We start from the raw sequence: 13248 nt of genomic DNA, 5'->3' as shown, positions 1-13248 counted from the left end.
CATGTTGCAGTTTTTTTTAGATAGACTACAGCACCCATAATCCTTTGCAATGCTCACGGAAGTCCTTTTTCTTTCCTTCCGCCATCCCCGAAGTCCCTTTTGGATTTACATCGGCGGGTGAGTTGGTACAATCTGAAACAATCCGCTAGATTTTGGGCATTATTCGCCCATCCTGACATGGTTCACGAATCATTGACATTTATTATATATGTACAGGCTACGAGTTATAGTTTTGTCTTGCGAAATGTGCTTAAATTGAGCAAAGTGCTGGTGCTAAAGAGACTTACCGGCTGGCAGCGCCATCGACGTGAAATGGAGTTGTAGTCTTCAGCAAAGGCCTGCTGTACTAAATTTCTCATAGAAATATATTCTGCTCATAAATCTAATACGTGACAGAAAACAAAAGTAGTTGTACGTAATTGTATTTATGTTTAACCTCAAACTCATGTGAAATCCTTACAGTAGAGTAGCATGGCTTGGCTAGCTAGCTAAACATTGAGCCTACCGGAGACGCTAGCTAACGATGGTCTGCACGTTTGCTTTGAGACTCACTTCTCGGAGTAGATGTAGATGTTTTGAGACATAAAGGCTATGCTTGTCTTTTGTTTCAGCTTGTAATTGACAGAATATAGTGCAGCAACGGTGAGGCTTGGCATGTTGAGTTTGTGCTAAACTTGTCTTTTCATGTGGTTTGTCCTCAGTCACCATGGCAGCCCTCAGGCCCCTCACTAAACCCAAGATTGTCAAAAAGAGAACCAAGAAGTTCATCCGCCATCAGTCTGACCGATATGTCAAGATCGCGGTAAGTGTCATGTCATAGATGCCCATCAGTTTTGGACTGTTTACCTGCGGGGACTAACTCATGTCAGTGAGTTATATTACCTACACGTTTATTCACATATCCCTACAGAAAAACTGGCGCAAGCCCAGAGGTATTGACAACAGGGTCCGCAGGAGGTTCAAGGGCCAGATGCTGATGCCCAACATCGGTTATGGTAGCAACAAGAAGACCAAGTTCATGCTGCCAACTGGTTTCAAGAAGTTCCTGGTGCACAATGTCAAGGAGCTTGAAGTCCTTTTGATGAGCAACAAGTAAGTTATGAATGCATATGCATGTAGATTACTGCTGCCGTAGATGTAGAGGACATGGTGCACCAAATGGCTTGTATTGGAATAATGTCATACATAGGTTTTTTCCCCAATGTCTGTGCAAAAGTTTATTATAATTAAAAGTATGCAAACACTATATTAAATTAGACGGCTACAGGGAGACATTAGAGTAATTGTTTTTGTGTAGTTAAAGTATGTTGAAGGATTTTACGGAGTCTTCCTTGTTCAGGTAAAGCCTCTAAGACTGTGACTGTGCATATATGCATGTTGAGATCATGTACCGGTACAGTAAAGAAATAGGTTTAATATAGCAGAAGCCTGTGCATTTTGGTGGTATTTGTCCATAAACACAAGGTGCTGCTTGAGTCAGCGAAACCCCAATAAGTAAAACTTATCATGTTATAGTGCTGATGACTTTTCTGAGATATGTGTGCAAAAGACGATGAGCATTTCATATATTTAAAGTTTGCAGTTGCACTGACTGGTTCAACAGTGAGTGATGTTTCCATTCTCAGTCATCTTGGCATTTTTCTGGTGAAAGTTGCTGCTGGTTTAGTATTACCTCCTAAAGATGTTTTGCTTTTGACAATTTTTGGCCTTCTACCTAAGAAAAATAACAGGGGACTGTAATTTTTAAGCCCCATCTTTACCCTTAGCCTATCTGATCAGTCGCCACTCAAAGACTTTTAAAATGACATTTTTGCCTCCAGTATGTTGAAGTAGCTGCATACTTTTGTCCCATGTCTCAAACCTCAACAAGTGAGACCAAACGCTGGAAGGATTGAGCCACTATATGAGCCCCAAATTTGTTTTTTGTTGTTGTTGTTTTTTGTTTGTTTGTTTGCAGAAGCGAATGGATGTTTGTTTGTTTTGTTTTTTTAGGATATTTAATTTTGTAACTAGGCCATGGCCAGAAAAGACACCACTCATCCCCTGATAATATTTTTTAAAGGTGGTTTTAGTTCATGAGACTAATATAATAACCTAACAGTCTGATAACCAGAAATACAGATGTCATTTAAAAAAAAAAAAGAAAGATCTTGTATGAGGAAGTTGACTGTCAATGTACCTCCACAATAACTGAATTCCCAACATCCTATTAATATATGTTTTGTTGTCAAAGTTTATTTGGTCACTGTTTCAAAGTAGAGTGGAGGGTTCAGTGTTTAGAGGAAAGAAGTTTGTAACACTTAAACACCTACATTGAAATGCTAGGAGTTCTCCCATGGTCAGACACAGCGGGAATTTCACTTCTTATTGTACGTGTACACAGTTTCTGGTTATCAAAAAGATTTTAAACCTATAATAAAGCCACTTAGCTTGTTTTCAGAGACTTGATCTTTTTTGAGATTACTCAGTGTTTCGGCAGTTAGTTTGATTCAGAAGGCATATAATTGATCCCATAGGACAGGTCGTGTTGAGAACCCTAATAGTGCTCAGACTGTTTGCTACGGGAGGATGTGGACCCCAGTTTCTCAGCTGTATTGGACAGACAAACTTTAGGCATATGGTTTGTGGTTCAAGGGAGCAGTTTGATTCTTCTCATTCACGTCTTCTTTTTAAAAATAACTTATTTTTTGAAGCAGGTGTAAGCATAAGTCCACAGAGATGATAGTCTGGTCAGTAAAGATGAGGGTCAGATCAACTGCATAGTTTTCACGTAATTTGTGGCACAACTTTCAGAGGATTGTCTTTGCCAGAACATGGACTGAATCCTGATGCTTGACATTTTGACATCTTGCTAATGTCCATAAAGTTGTGATTGAATTTGTGCTTATTGAAATTGTGACAGACTAAATAAACTCTTTATAATTATTTTATTTGGGATAAATACAAAAATGTCACATGTCAGTTGCTTATATTTCCTTGAAGACACCTTTTCACTAACCGAATGTGATTCTGTGCCTCTGTAGGACTCACTGTGCCGAGATTGCCCACAATGTCTCCTCCAAGAACAGGAAGCTGATTGTGGAGAGGGCAGCTCAGCTGGCAATTAAGGTCACGAACCCCAACGCCAGGCTCAGGAGTGAGGAGAACGAATAAACTGGTTATTCACAATAAAGACTTAAAAATGGAAAATGGCTTCTGGATCTTTTTTTTTTTCCACTTTTGAACTTAATTGGCTGTTTTTAAAAAGACTCGTGTGAATATATGAAACCGATTTAAACCTGGAGTAATACTATAAAGATCAAAATTAGTACCAAGATTTTGGTCATACATTTGGTCAAATGTGCATTTATAAAATAAAAATTGGTTTATTTCTTACATTCAAAGGAGTATCACTCGTGGAAGGAAGAGCTATTTTATTTTTCCCTGGAAATGATAAGAAATGCTTACCCAAGAGAGCTGGTTTCATTTTCCCTGGGCAACATTATTATTATTATTATTATTTTTTTTTTTTTACCAAACCCTGTCGGTGAATGGAATAGAACAAAAGGGGCAAGATACCTGAAGAGAAGCACTGACCTGCACTTTAAACAGAGGAGGGCAGAACTTATGGACAGTTATTACTCTTATTACATTGTGAAATAACCCAAACTGCAGTTACCTGTGGTACCATGTTTGTTTTAAGACCACCTCCTCTTAAAGACATCCTGAATTTATAAACTCGTAAACCATTAAAAATCATAAATATTATGTTTTTGACACAGGGAGATTAGACAGGTGATTCTTGTGTTAAGGTGTCCAAAGATTTAGATGATCTGAATATATGTACAAGTAATCTTATGACCGCAAAGAGCAGACTTTTTCAGACTAATTCAGGCATTTTTTTTTATGCTGAGCATAATGTAAATGAGAACGGATGCCCTTTACATGGTCAACTCTTGCTGTTCAACCTTCTGTTTGTGAGGGATAACCAATCAAATGAGATTCCAGCTGAAGGGAAAGAAGCCAATATGGATTTTTCAGACAGTGGATGAACTCAAGTCCAGTGTAACACAAATAAGGAGTACTTAAAAACCTTCTCTAATACAGATGTAAAAGTGAACCTAATGGTTTGTTTAATAAGGTTTGTTTTTTTACAATTTGATATTATTTAGAACTTGAACAAAAGTCATGTCAGTGTAGTTTAAATGGTACCCTAAACATTTTGTATTGCTATTTAGTTTTATCGTGAGGTGTACTCATAGGCTTTTTGGGATTTCTGTTGCTATATATAAGTAAAAGAAGCACACATAATTTGTTAAACCTGCTACAGCAAGTTCATAACAAGCCTTTCTGTAAAGATTCATATGTGTTGCCTAATCCAAAATTAAGCTTGATGACATTATCTCTGACTAAAAGCTCTCTCAGCCATAAAGGACATTTTTCAAGCCTTCTGTATAGAAAGGAAGCCAACAGTTACCACCTGACTTGTATTGGCTGACTGGTTTTGGACCAGTTAACTTGGAGCTTAGAGTCAGTTTGGCAACGTGGATGAATATGTTCTGATAAAGCCTCGGCTGACACACTCATGTAATTACTTAAGTTGTGTCAATAGAGCAACGACAATGTAATCAAAAGGCATTGCTTGAATTGGCCTGCTCAGATTGTGTACTGCTTGATGATGTTGAGAGCCGGATCCCTGCAGAGAAAGTTTCCATTGCGTTCTGGCAGACAAGCTGTGCCCCACAGCCCTGAGCCCTCTGCCATCTGTTCCCGTAAAACTGACATTGCCAGAGAAGCAAAAACACAACATTTATTTGGCCAGTCAGCTTGTGGCTGTTAGGATGTGGAAGTAAGTTACCAATTATGGTTGGAAAAAACAAGCAGAATCTTGGATCTGAAGCTTTCCTCGTTCCGAAACCAGCACCTGTTTGTGGAGTGTCCTGGAAGACTCACCTTAGAGGACTGGATGTTCTCCAGAGAGAAAGAGAGGAGAACATGAGAACAGCAGGGCAGGCAGACACTGCAACGTCTGAGAGATGGTGAGAGTGTCAGGAAGAGGACAGAATCTATTTTTTCCCTTTCACTGCTCAGAAAATGAACATGTCAGCAAGGGTCACGTTTGGAAAAGGGCGCCTCACTTCCAAACAGCTCTTCTTCGCCTTCCCTCAGACAGATTCCCTGAGGAAAGGCAGCCGGTCTGCAGGAGGAAAGAGAAGGATGTTCTCCTTTTCTCTCAGATGTCGACTGGGTGTCATCAGAGGAAGGACAAAAGGTAAAATCTGACATTTAATATTTAACAAGATACCCAAGACTTCTATGGAGTATCCAGAATTTATCTTGTAATCCCAACAAAATACTTACGCAAGTTTAACTCTGTATATAACCTTCAACACTCTTTAATTCATGTACATTATGCTGCAGGCCTGTCAAACATAAATGTGTGAGCATGCTTGAGACCTGTGAAACTGAACATTCGCTTGAAGAAAATCTTGGATGATGATTCTTAGAGGTGAACAGGAACGCAGGCGTGTGATGTGTGGGACACGCGTTTCCTCTGGCTCCTTTTCTTCACACTGATATGTGCTGGCTGACAAGTGATTTAGTCATTTCGCTCCTCACACTTTCACTTGCAGCTGAAGCTGATAACCATAAGATGGCAGTGTGGTCAGTTTGATCGATGTTGAGGTTAAGCTCCACGGCCTCCTGTCTGGAATATGGTCATGTGAAGTAAATGTAGGCACTTTCGTGAGGGTTTCTCTACGTAAATGGAGATGGATCAGCATCGAACAGCGAAACCAGTCACACACCAATGTCTGTTGAGATCACGAAATATTTTGCACCAGTTTCTTTTCTTTTTTTCAAATATTGAATATCACACATCTTTGTTTTTATGCCAAGGTCACAAAAAAAAAAAAAAAAAGGGCACTCTTATACTAATCAATACCTTGTCAGTAATGCTACAGCAATTATGTTGATTTATCGTCTAGAGCAAATGTAAAAGAGTCCATTTTTATAACATTGCCAGTCGGTTCCCAGAGGTTTTTATCAGTCCAACAGACTGCTCCATCTCCCAATTCTCTTTATTCTGGTGGAAATTAATTAGTCTCGCTCTGAAAGACTACACTCGCTCACACTGTAAATGGGGTATTAAGGACAAAAGTCTCAGAGGAAATCATCTACACCAAAGAGTATTGTGTCCACTGGAACAGCTGACTAATTAGGCTCCACAAAACAGCGGATAGAAACATGGAAATGTTTGTTTGTAATCACTTTACACATGTGGGCAAAAGGCCGCTTTGGAACAAAGGGTCTAATGTTTTTTATGAGCTTCTGAATTTTATGTATTTTGGTTTTATCCCTTTTTTTTAATCTGCCTCTAAAGTGATGACAAAAACGATCTGCACTGGACCAAAAACAGAGGCTGATGAGGTTTCGAGGAGCTGCCAGTGATGCTGAAGGAGGGGTTTGTTTTGATAGTGGTTGCAGCGCAGGTCAGGAAGTGGCAGGCGCCGAGGTTTTTGTGCGTGACAAATGCCCAGACAGGTGCAGTGATGGGCCCTTCGTGTTTGGGTGGAGGGCCCCTGAAGGATTAGCAAAGGGTCCTTTAACCCCTCAGAGGGTGAAACATGAGATGTCAGGCCTCAGAGGAAACAGATTTCACAGTTTCATTAAGCTGCTCAGATTTAACGTGTTCCTATTTTACTGCCGTTTGAATATATTTCACTTATTATCACGATTGCAGTTTGAATGTCGACTGTGCTTGACGACTGCATAATATTTAGAAGCAGCAACAACTGCAAGATGTACAGGCAGCTGTTCTTCACAGGAATTTAACATATGCTTCCTCCAATATGCTGCGTGTGCACGTGTGCGTGCATGAGAGAAAAAGAGAGAAGATAAGAGCACTGTGTAGACACAAGCTCTGTAAAACGGTTTTGTCTCCATGTGAGAAAAACGTGACACTGTCTGACAATGAATGTGCAGGTGGTGTTAATTGTTCCGAGAGTTGAGTGTGTGGGGTGTGCGCAGTTTTGTCGTGTCTAATCTGAACGTGTGTACTCTATGTGTGTGCTGAGAATGTGTTTGACTTGGTGGGAAGTGGATAAAGAGTCTGTCTATGTGTGTGTGGGGGTTGGCAAAGGGGAGGGAGTGACTATCGTGTGTGCCTGCTTCACTGAACCCCTCTGGCAGAGAGGGAGACAGAGAGAGGGGAGAGCAAACGCTGTAGCTCTGTATGAGAGGGCTGTGTGTGAGCTCATGTGAGTGTATGAAGAGGGCATGATAAATCCTCTGGAAAAAAGACGAGCGATTAGTAAGAATAGCGCAAAAAAACGGGACAACAGCGAAATGGCAAGAAAAGGACACGAACCATTTCTCTCCCTGCTTTGGATTTTATAGAAGGAGCACAGCTTGGCAGATAGTAGTTTTAGATGTATGTGAGCATTTAGAATAATCATTTAGGAAGGTAGTGAGGATCAAAATTTGCCCTTTGGAGCTCCAGACCTTCCTGGATAGTGTCAAAATTTAAGGACATGCTGGAGTTGATGCACAGGAATGAAGGAAGAAAGATGTTTTTTCTAAGCAGCTGAGATCTGGTCTCTTGGGTCGCCTACTTTCACCACAGCTCTCTGCCCACTACTAAAGATCAGCAAGGTTACTTCCAGAGGGTGGCTCCGCTGATTTAACTCCAGCCATGCTCTGTGGTCTGAGGAGAGACACCAAGAACAGCATTGGTAAGAGGAACATATTCTGACATTCATAGTCAAAGGGTACAGATTTTGTGTGGCCATAGAAGATTTAAGACAGTCACTTCTGAGAGGTGCCTACGTCCCTGCGGTCTTAAATCTGTTCAGCTTTAATGCAAATGAATTTGATGGTGGAATCATTACAGTGCGTGCAATGCAGCAGTAATAGATTGCGAGAGATTTAAATGTCAGTGGACTCAGCCACCAGCTCTGCATATCATCCTGTCATGTGTAATTAGGGCAGATATAGCAGCATAAACTGGGTCTGGAAGGGCCCAGTTTATAAATAAAGTTTCACCTCTGAAAATAGCAATATGATTTCATTGTCAGTCAGTACCGCCCACATATTTAACCTACATTCTAGGATAGTAAAAAGTGCCCTTAATTGATTCGGAAGTTAATCAACTCCCTAAATATTTATGCAGGAAGAATCTTATTTGTAGTCACCAGGTCTTTCAGATGGAGGAGTAGTCATACCCTTAAAAAGTTTCCTCTAAAGAAACAGAACTGAGAGGATTCATAGTGGTAATCAACACCATCCCAATCTTAATTTTGGCTCTTGATTTGGGTGCTGGTTTTTCAAAGCTGAAGCAGGATGCCTGGAGGATGGCTTGATGGTACAGTAGCATTCAGTCACGTGCGGTGTGTTGGGTCTGTGTAACCCAGAGCCAGTGTTGCCTTTTGACAGCAATGACAGCTGTTGGACCGTCAGGGCCCCCAGGAGTCCGTGTGGTTACGAGGCTTTTGCCTTGCCTAACATGTTTGCGATGTGTCACTCACTTTGTGTGCTTTGTGCCTCAAAGCTACTGGACACAGGACTTGTGCAGGGACGTGAGGTAAATTAATGACAATGTTATGCTTGTGCATATTCTCCAAATCGCCATAACGTGCAAGACGGAGATTTGTCTAGTTAAGCTTTGACTCATGCGGATGTGTCCACGCGAAGGCTGGATTTTCTTCTCGTATCCCGCGGCTGCCTGAAGGTTTCAGGTCAGTAAAGGTATGACAAAGGATCTATGCCTCTCAGCTGTCCGAAGGCTTCAGCTTCAGTTGGACAGATGTGGTGACTCGGTGTGGACAGAGATAAAGCGGTGGGTTTGATGCCCTTCAAGCACTTCAGTCTTTGCAAATCAGTGCAGATAACAAAAAAGACATGTCAGACTAAATGAAATGACATTCTTCATGTCAAACCAATATATTGTCAGTAGATCATTGTCAAACTGATATAATCTGAAGCCTGAAAGCTTACTTACTTCTTTCATTTCTGACCTAGAGCAAATGAGAGGAGATCATACATGAATATTTGATTCTCATAGGCATTCTCATATATGGACATACAGTACATATATGTAGTTCAACTTGATTTCTTTTTTGTCTATTATTATCCTCTGTCTCACTTGCATTTTGTACATTGTCACGTTTCAGTGAGCCCTGAAGTTGGCTACAACTTGAAATCTGCTTTTCTTGTGACTGTTTACATCTGGCACCATTAAAAAGCATGCATAATGAGCTTTTAGCAGCAGGTGTCGTTTGCAGTGTGTTTATGGATTTCGCGAAAACCACGGCTTCATTACATTTAATACTGAGGAAAATGTACATTTATGATGATTCCCCAGCAGAGTACCACGGTTTGCCTTCTCAATGATGTGTAGACAGATTTATGGATGTTTGTTCAGATGAATATTGTAATTATTGTGACACTCTCACACAGTGTAAATCACCCTAAATCTAAAAACATGTATGGCACCTCAGTTCCCTTCAAGAGTTCTGGGGCTGCGCGTTGCCAAAACTATGTACCAATCAAAAATACTTAACTTCACCGTCCAGCGGTTTGAAAAGCTTGTGCAGTTAATGTGTTAGGACTGATTCTTACCAGTGTCTCCACTCTGCAGTACTAACGCAGTCATCATTCCAGACTCTTGCTTGTGAGTACTTCAGTTTGATGCACGTCATATGAAAAGCAGCAACATGCTCTCCTCCACTCATCTCATCCAAGTGTGGACCTGGCACAGCTATTTTTCAAGTTTGTAATGTGATGTTCAATCGCTGTGCTGGACAGCTGAAAAAGCTAATCCGCAATGAACAGGATTAGCGAAATGCCAAGTCAGTTTCCTCATCACTACGACTGCTGACATGGATGCATGGCTGCTTTCAGGTTCAGATGGCTGGGCAGTTGCTCCACTAATCTGAGGACGGTCCAGTGCTGAGTCCCACTGTGGGTTAAGAATAAAAACTACCTTGCTCTGCAGAGCACATTCCCTAGCTTTATCTGACAGCTGCTATAAATGACATGAAATGATGATTTCCTCTCTATGCATGAACAGACCATTAACTGCATGCTGTTCTTTCAGGAAGGCTCCCATGCTGTAGTAGCTGCTTGTTGCAAATGTATCCTTGTGTTAAATTAAAGGTCTTTAAAGGTCCTTGCTGGAGACAGGGGCTAGCTATTTTAATTCCTTGACCCTTTAATATGATTGTTAGGGAAACAAAGTGGTGTGACCTTTCAAGGTCCTGAGTTTGAGGTGACCATTCTAGCTCAGATAGTCCTGACAGAAGTATTTTTGGCTGTAGTGTTTCCCTGCAAAAGCTCCTCAATGACAGAGGGTGAAGTTCAAACCCCTTACTGTGGGCTGCTGTCACGATGTGCATTGGGGCAGTCGTTTTCATTTAGTCTTCTGCTGCAGCATTTCCCTACATATCCTATCACCACACTGTCTCTTCAGATGAAGGACCATACTCAAAGGGAAGCAAAGAGTCCGGGGCAACTGACCAATCACATTCGTCTCGGAGGCGCAGCCTTTCAGGTACAATACACTCAAACCTGATGTTACATCATTTACTTTGTTTGTTGTCTGATTCATGCTACTATGCTCAATTCACCTGAGTCCCCAAGAAGAGGAAGCATCACTCCATGTTTGATTGAGACGCTTGTCTGTAGAGCCGTTTACGTCCTGCGGTTTGCTTGAAGTTGCACTGTTTTGAATGCTTGGATAAGGTAAAATATTTGCTTGTGTTGCAAACCTGTCATTGGTAGTAAAACCACACATTGCAGACTGATTTAAAAGCACAGCACAATGTGGAGCGCAAGACAGAATGAGTTCTCCGTTGACACATAAGCACATATCCATCAATTGTTGACAGGCCAGATAATTTCCAGCTTGTTCTTTATTATGAATTCGATGCATTTCTTTTCTCAATCCTTATGTAGAGTCGTTTGAATAAAACCAGTTTTATTCTCCACATCCTCCTTCTGAACTCTTCACAAAGATTAACTGAGAGATCTGAAGGAACAAGGAGAAGACAGGAGGCTGAGAAAATAAAGTAGGAGGTCTTATGTCAGAGAGCATTTCTGTGAAAGATTCAGGGAAAGAGTCTTTCGTTGCCCCTCAGACAGGGTGATTCTGTCAAGCAGAAGCTAATGCTGACTGCAGATCTGTGCCTGCGTCTGTATCTGTCAGCAGAAGAGTATCGAGGAGTGACCACCGTGGATCTGATGAAAAGGGAAGGCAGCAGCCTTGGCCTCACCATCTCCGGAGGGTCTGATAAGGATGGCAAGCCCAGAGTGTCAAACCTACGGCCAGGTGGGCTAGCTGCCAGGTGAGATCTCTGCTCCGTGATGCATTTAAAACCTGGCAACCACACCAAGCTGCCCGGACTTATTATTCTGCCCCCTGACAACGTGCGCATGTTGCAAAACTGCACCGTCTCACTAACTGCAGGGCTGTAGGCAATGTGTTAGATCAGCTTGACCCAGAGTGACACCCCAACAGGATCAATGGAGCTATGTCCAAGAGCAGATTTAAATTTTATCTCTATTTCTGATCAGTTCATGCTTGATTTTCTGTACTGTGGTGATAACTCAATATAAATGTTTTGTGAGCGTGCTTTTTGTGCTCAAAGATTGTTTAATTAAGATAAAGCTAATTTTCCCCAACATCAGCCATGTGATAAGAAAATTCATTGGAAAACTCACATTTCATGATGATTAAGCAGCATGTGACCACAGTGAAACACACACACACACAGATTTGTGAGAATGACACAGCCCCTCTGAAAATGTCTTGGCCAAATATGCCATCACTCGTCAAATCCAAGGAGGTTTTAAACGCAGACACAGTGCTAATTCTTCCGAGCAGCTTGTTTTCCATCAGCCGAGTTCATGCTTGTGTGGAAGTGCTAGTTAATTTACTTGGTGGAGAGACACACAGGCAGACAGGAGAGCGACAGGCAAAGACATAGTGTGACGAGACTGGACCAGGCGACAGGCCGTTCAGCTCTGCCGGTTGAGACATCTCTCTTACTGCTGTCAGTGCTGATTGTCAGTAGCCTAAAGGTGAGAAGGGCAAGCAGGGCAGAACATCTATTTAATTAATTAGCTCTCTGATGAGCCTCGTGTTGACTCAGAATGTCACATGTCAGACACCATGTACAATCATCTCTGTCAGTGTGTGAAGACGTGAGGCTTTCAGCCAACCTGCTCCAGCATCCACTCTCCTTTTTGCACAGGTGGCTCACTATGTTAGTCGGCTTACTGCTGATGCATGTCGGATCCAATTATCATAACCGTTTCAACAAAAACAGAAAACCAACTATGATTTTTTCTGTGAAGTTTATTTCTCACTTTTATTTGTTTGTTTTTCACAAAGGGATGATGCACTGAAAGCCACTCAGAATGGTAAATGGCCTGTATTTATATAGCGCTTTACTAGTCCCTAAGGACCCCAAAGCGCTTTACATATCCAGTCATCCACCCATTCACACACACATTCACACACTGGTGATGGCAAGCTACATTGTAGCCACAGCCGCCCTGGGGCGCACTGACAGAGGCGAGGCTGCCGGACACTGGCGCCACCGGGCCCTCTGACCACCACCAGTAGGCAACGGGTGAAGTGTCTTGCCCAAGGACACAACGACCGAGACTGTCCAAGCCGTGGCTCGAACCGGCAACCTTCCAATTACAAGGCGAACTCCCAACTCTTGAGCCACAATCGCCCCAAGAACCTTATTTCACCTCGCTGATTACAAATCGCTCAGGGTGAGGGCTGTAGTGAGTTATAAATCCAAAGCAATGAGCTCCCCCCAATATTCTGATAATTCTCATTTTGAAGCTTTCACAGCTTTCTCTTACATTAAACATATTTGTACCTTTCACCTCACGTATTAAGTAACACAGTAATGCAGCCAAAAGCTGATATTGCACATTAGTGGTGCAAATTTTTAAACTTTGGTAACAAACATGGATTGACTCAGAACAGCTGCCTGCTTTGTCCACTTAGTAACTGAATGCCGATCCTAATCGTATGTCTTGTCTATGACTTTCCACAGGAGTGACCAGCTGAATGTAGGAGACTACATCAAGTCAGTGAATGGCATCAATCTGTCAAAGCTTCGTCACGATGAGATTATCAGCCTGCTGAAGAACATTGGGGAGCGAGTTGTGCTGGAAGTGGAGTATGAACTGCCTCCATTTGGTAGGTGGTGTGTCTGATTCACAGTTTTAGCAGATGGAAAGAGTTGTGTG

General features: G+C 41.8%; 2 protein-coding genes across 8 annotated transcripts in view; both read left to right on the top strand.

The window, feature by feature from the left end:
- The first annotated feature begins 52 nt into the window (after window positions 1-52).
- rpl32 (ribosomal protein L32) lies at window positions 53-3189 on the top strand. Its single transcript, XM_026153296.1, has 4 exons — window positions 53-117; window positions 702-802; window positions 911-1092; window positions 3024-3189. The coding sequence occupies exons 2-4, from the start codon at window positions 707-709 to the stop codon at window positions 3151-3153; spliced, it is 408 nt and encodes a 135-aa protein (XP_026009081.1). The 5' UTR covers window positions 53-117; window positions 702-706; the 3' UTR covers window positions 3154-3189.
- A 1604-nt stretch (window positions 3190-4793) lies between these two features.
- LOC113012877 (glutamate receptor-interacting protein 2-like) overlaps window positions 4794-13248 on the top strand; it is a 33289-nt gene continuing 24834 nt past the window's right edge. For 2 of the 7 annotated variants that reach the window (XM_026153292.1, XM_026153289.1), the window contains exons 1-4: window positions 4797-5251; window positions 10448-10528; window positions 11183-11321; window positions 13053-13198. In XM_026153292.1, coding sequence (XP_026009077.1) covers window positions 5074-5251; window positions 10448-10528; window positions 11183-11321; window positions 13053-13198 — 544 coding nt within the window. In that variant the 5' untranslated portion in view covers window positions 4797-5073. Of the gene's footprint in view, window positions 5252-7143; window positions 7713-10447; window positions 10529-11182; window positions 11322-13052; window positions 13199-13248 lie in introns of those variants that run through there. The other 5 variants (XM_026153293.1, XM_026153288.1, XM_026153287.1 and 2 more) reach the window with 5 other exon arrangements.

This window comes from Astatotilapia calliptera, chromosome 20, assembly GCF_900246225.1.
Source record: "Astatotilapia calliptera chromosome 20, fAstCal1.2, whole genome shotgun sequence".
Classification (NCBI taxonomy): domain Eukaryota; kingdom Metazoa; phylum Chordata; class Actinopteri; order Cichliformes; family Cichlidae; genus Astatotilapia; species Astatotilapia calliptera.
Note: the sequence above shows the minus strand (reverse complement) of the source record. Positions and strands in the feature narration are given on the sequence as shown.